General features: G+C 35.2%; 1 protein-coding gene across 1 annotated transcript; it reads left to right on the forward strand.

Annotated features, from left to right (window-relative positions):
- The first annotated feature begins 838 nt into the window (after positions 1-838).
- LOC143587792 (protein RICE SALT SENSITIVE 3-like) lies at positions 839-3,447 on the forward strand. Its single transcript, XM_077068981.1, has 7 exons — positions 839-1,211; positions 1,311-1,361; positions 1,434-1,565; positions 1,761-1,866; positions 2,036-2,077; positions 2,499-2,555; positions 2,657-3,447. Exons 1-7 carry the CDS (start codon positions 1,075-1,077, stop codon positions 3,113-3,115), a joined length of 984 nt encoding a protein of 327 aa, XP_076925096.1. The 5' UTR covers positions 839-1,074; the 3' UTR covers positions 3,116-3,447.
- Positions 3,448-3,804: the final 357 nt, after the last annotated feature.

Here is a 3,804-nt window from a genome sequence, read left to right on the forward strand (position 1 = left end):
AGTCAGATCTGAATGAGCCTCTGTCCCATTCAGCAACAAGAATAAGTCTGAAAAATTCAGACCTAATTTTAACCATTCAGATGTTTTCTATTTGAAATCAAACAGTCTGAAGTCTGAATGAATCAGATGTTTACATCTGAATGGTTCCATTCAGATGTAAACAAACAGCCTCTACATCTATTATAATGATGAAACATCTTTATCATTTTAAAAACCTTATACAAACTAATGATTAAAATATAAATAACAAAGTTGATTCAACCCGTCAACTATGATTTGCTAAAAAACTAAATCGGTGAATAGAATGTTATGTCAAACATGCCTATACAGGTTGGCTTGATTTATCGTTCTTTGAAACCATACCATTTAATGACCAAGATATTTGTCAAAACTGACCGAACCACACCATTAACAAAACTAGTTATGGCGGGTTTGATCAATTTTCAGGAGTGATCGTATGACGTGGAGCAGAGAGGCGACATTAACAATATTTTGTATTAACACTAAAAACAACTTATGTGAGACAGGAGGGAGAGAGTCGGTCGTTTCATATGCATTTTTAACTTTTGATAACTTATTCTGATCGTAAATGGGTAAAATATGGATAATACGTTTAAACGCTTACATAATAACGTTTTTTATACTAGTGTGGGTGATGTGATGTTTTAACACACAAGGTATCATCATTTATGGGTGAAAACTACATGTGGTGAAAGGCAAATTAATAAAATTTTATTGCACGAACAAGTTAAAACATCATCATTTATTAATTTTCAAGAATTGGGTAAACCAATAAATGAAGTTAACTCACACAACAAATAAATGGATCATAGAGTGGTAGTTAGTTACCACTTACTACTTTAACTAAAGCAAACCTTTTTCACTCCCTGCAAACTCTCACCGCCTTCTTTCTCCCCTAAGGTAAATCATACCTCACAATCATGTCATAAATATAACCAAATTATCACAACTTACAAGCCATAGTATGAACTCATAATATATTGAAGATCAAAGTTTTCAACAACTCACTAAAAGTAGTATACACAACAAAAAGAGAAACAAAAAAAGAACATCATGGTGGGCTCAGGAACAACAACAACAGATAGAAACAAAGAAGCAGTTGGAATGTTGGCTCTTCATGAAACTCTACGAAACGTTTGTTACAATTCCGACTGGACATACTCTGTTTTCTGGACCATTCGTCCTAGGCCGTAAAGCTTTCATCTTTATACCTTTAAATTCAAGATAATTAATGGGTTTTGTTCGTTTTGTTGTTACTCAAATGGGTTTTGTTTCTTTTTTGTTTTTAGGCGGGTTAGAGGTGGTAATGGATGTAAAGTTGGAGATGATGTTGGTAGCTTGTAAGTAAAAAAGTTTTTTTTTTTTTTTTTTTTTTGTGATGAATATGAGATGGGTTTTGTTTTTATATGCAGGATGTTGATGTGGGAAGATGGGTTTTGTAGATCAAGAATGGTGGATTGTGTTGAAGAAATGGATGGAGGTGAAGATCCTGTTAGGAAAGCTTTTAGCAAGATGTCTATTCAGTTGTATAATTATGGAGAAGGGTGGGTACTTGGTAGGTGCTTATTATTAAATATTAATTAAGTTCAAGGTTTATGTTATGATCTGTGATCAATAACAATAAAGTGTCACAAGTCACAACATTAAACTCAAAAACAATAATTTTTATTTAGTAATTAGTTTTTTTTTTTTTTTATATAATGATGATGGTTGATGTTAATCATATTATTGAGGTGCAGATTAATGGGGAAAGTAGCATCAGATAAGTGTCACAAATGGGTATTCAAAGAGCCTTCAGAATGTGATCAGAGTATATCTAACTATTGGCAAAGTTCTTTTGATGCTGTATGATCCTAAAGAACACACACTAACACCTTAAAAGCACACACTTACTTTATTTACTGTTCATCTTCAATAATTAAAGCTTTTAAAACTTTCTTTAAGTTTACTGCTCTACTGTTCACTTAATTATTTCTCAATAATTAAGGCTCATAAATTTCTGATGGTTTTGCAGCTTCCTACTGAATGGAATGAACAGTTTGATTCTGGAATTCAGGTAAAAAAATTTATCTTTATCAAGAATATTTCCAGGTTTTTCAAGGGCCTGGTTAAATATAAATAACTAGCATACTTTCCGGACACCATTGACCGTGTCACATGGGCCGTATGAAAGACGAAAAATGGTCATATGGGTTGTATCAGGTGGTGTTCGCTAAATTGTACGGCGTATATGATGTGTTTGACCGACCCGGTAATATGATATGACATGTATAACCATTTTTCGTACTATCATATGGCCGTATGATGTGGCGTGCTTTGGTAAATAGCATTGATTGACATCATATTGTACAGGTGATATCATGTGGTCTGTATGATATGACATGATATGACAGATACACTCGTATATAGATTTTGGGTGATGTATTTTTAGCATCACGTTTTTCTTTAACTTCCGCTAATTACTTTAATTTCACTAGACTATAGCTGTAATCCAAGCTGGACATGGACTCTTGCAACTTGGATCATGCAAGATTGTAAGTATCATTATGAGTCAAGTTTCATTTCAAGAAAAGTGGTTAAAATTTTTTTTACCACAAAAAACTTAAATTTATTGTCTTTTTGGGTGTGTAATTAGGTACCTGAAGACCTTCATTTTGTGCTTAGAATGAGACACACATTTGAATCACTTGGCTACCAGTCGGGCTTCTACCTATCCCAATTATTCGCATCAGTGTCGTCACCTTCTTCAACCGGGATTCCCCTAAAGCAGCCAATGGTCCCGATCCACCAGTCTCCTGCATACAACTGGACCCCACCAAACCGAATGCAATCACCAAGCTTCCAAAACCCTGCAAGACTCGGGTACGGGCCTAAAGACGAGACACACATGTTCCTCCATCCTCACTCATCCGAGCCACAAATGGGAAACATAATGGGACATGATCATGGTGAACACGACATCAAATGGCCTAACGGGCTGACCTTCTTCAATGCACTTACTGAAGGGCTCGGCGGCAAGCCTGATGGCGGTCAGAACATGAATCATGAAAAACACGAGGGTATGTACACCGATATGGAAAATTACTTGGAGTGATCGATTGATAACGTGATCAGTAGTTTGTGACGGATGTTAAGAAACAAACTCTTTAGAATAATCTTGGTTTCGTTGTGTACTAATTTGTAGTTTTTGATCCTTTAGATGCTTATCTTTCTTGAAATGGTTAAATTAGTGAACTTTATGACAAAAAGATAGAATCCCACCATCAAATTATTTGCATGTAGACATAAGCCACCAGAAAAATCTTTGGCAGCCTTTTTTCTTCTATGTTACTTCCGCCTTTGTGCCGGATAATAATTGTTGGCAACTCCGGTGGAAGCCTCACTATTCCATGCGCGATGACATTGCTGAAAGCGGGGGGAATTGGTTTTATGCCGGCAATGATTCTCCATATGTGTGATATGAATTGGAATGAGGAGGTTCATGTAACTATATATATCATTGGAAAGTTAGTGAATTTGAGTGGATGGGGTCAATATAAAGGAAAGGCTATTGGGGCCATTTGTTTGCCACATTCATAAGCTTCAACATGGCCACCTTATCAGATTTTATGATCAAATAAAGTATCCTTAAAGTAATACAAACTAACAAAAACATATTAGATTACGAGTCATGCACATTATACATTGTTCTAAATTGTCTAGATGAGTAGAGTTGCGTATGAGTTACTCAAAATCGTCTTGTTATAAATTTGTGTAGATCAGGCTTTAAACAAGTGTAAGGTT

The sequence above is a fragment of the Bidens hawaiensis genome, unplaced genomic scaffold (genome assembly GCF_021521415.1).
Source record: "Bidens hawaiensis isolate Kalapana, Puna unplaced genomic scaffold, B.hawaiensis_p1.1 tig00001575_1, whole genome shotgun sequence".
NCBI lineage: Eukaryota > Viridiplantae > Streptophyta > Magnoliopsida > Asterales > Asteraceae > Bidens > Bidens hawaiensis.

Bases quoted from the DNA above. Each gene is read 5' to 3' on its own strand.
- LOC143587792 (XM_077068981.1), top strand. From the start codon at position 1,075: ATGGTGGGCTCAGGAACAACAACAACAGATAGAAACAAAGAAGCAGTT. The intron at 1,867-2,035 runs GTATGATCCTAA...ATGGTTTTGCAG, and splicing joins GGCAAAGTTCTTTTGATGCT to CTTCCTACTGAATGGAATGA. The intron at 2,078-2,498 runs GTAAAAAAATTT...TAATTTCACTAG, and splicing joins AGTTTGATTCTGGAATTCAG to ACTATAGCTGTAATCCAAGC.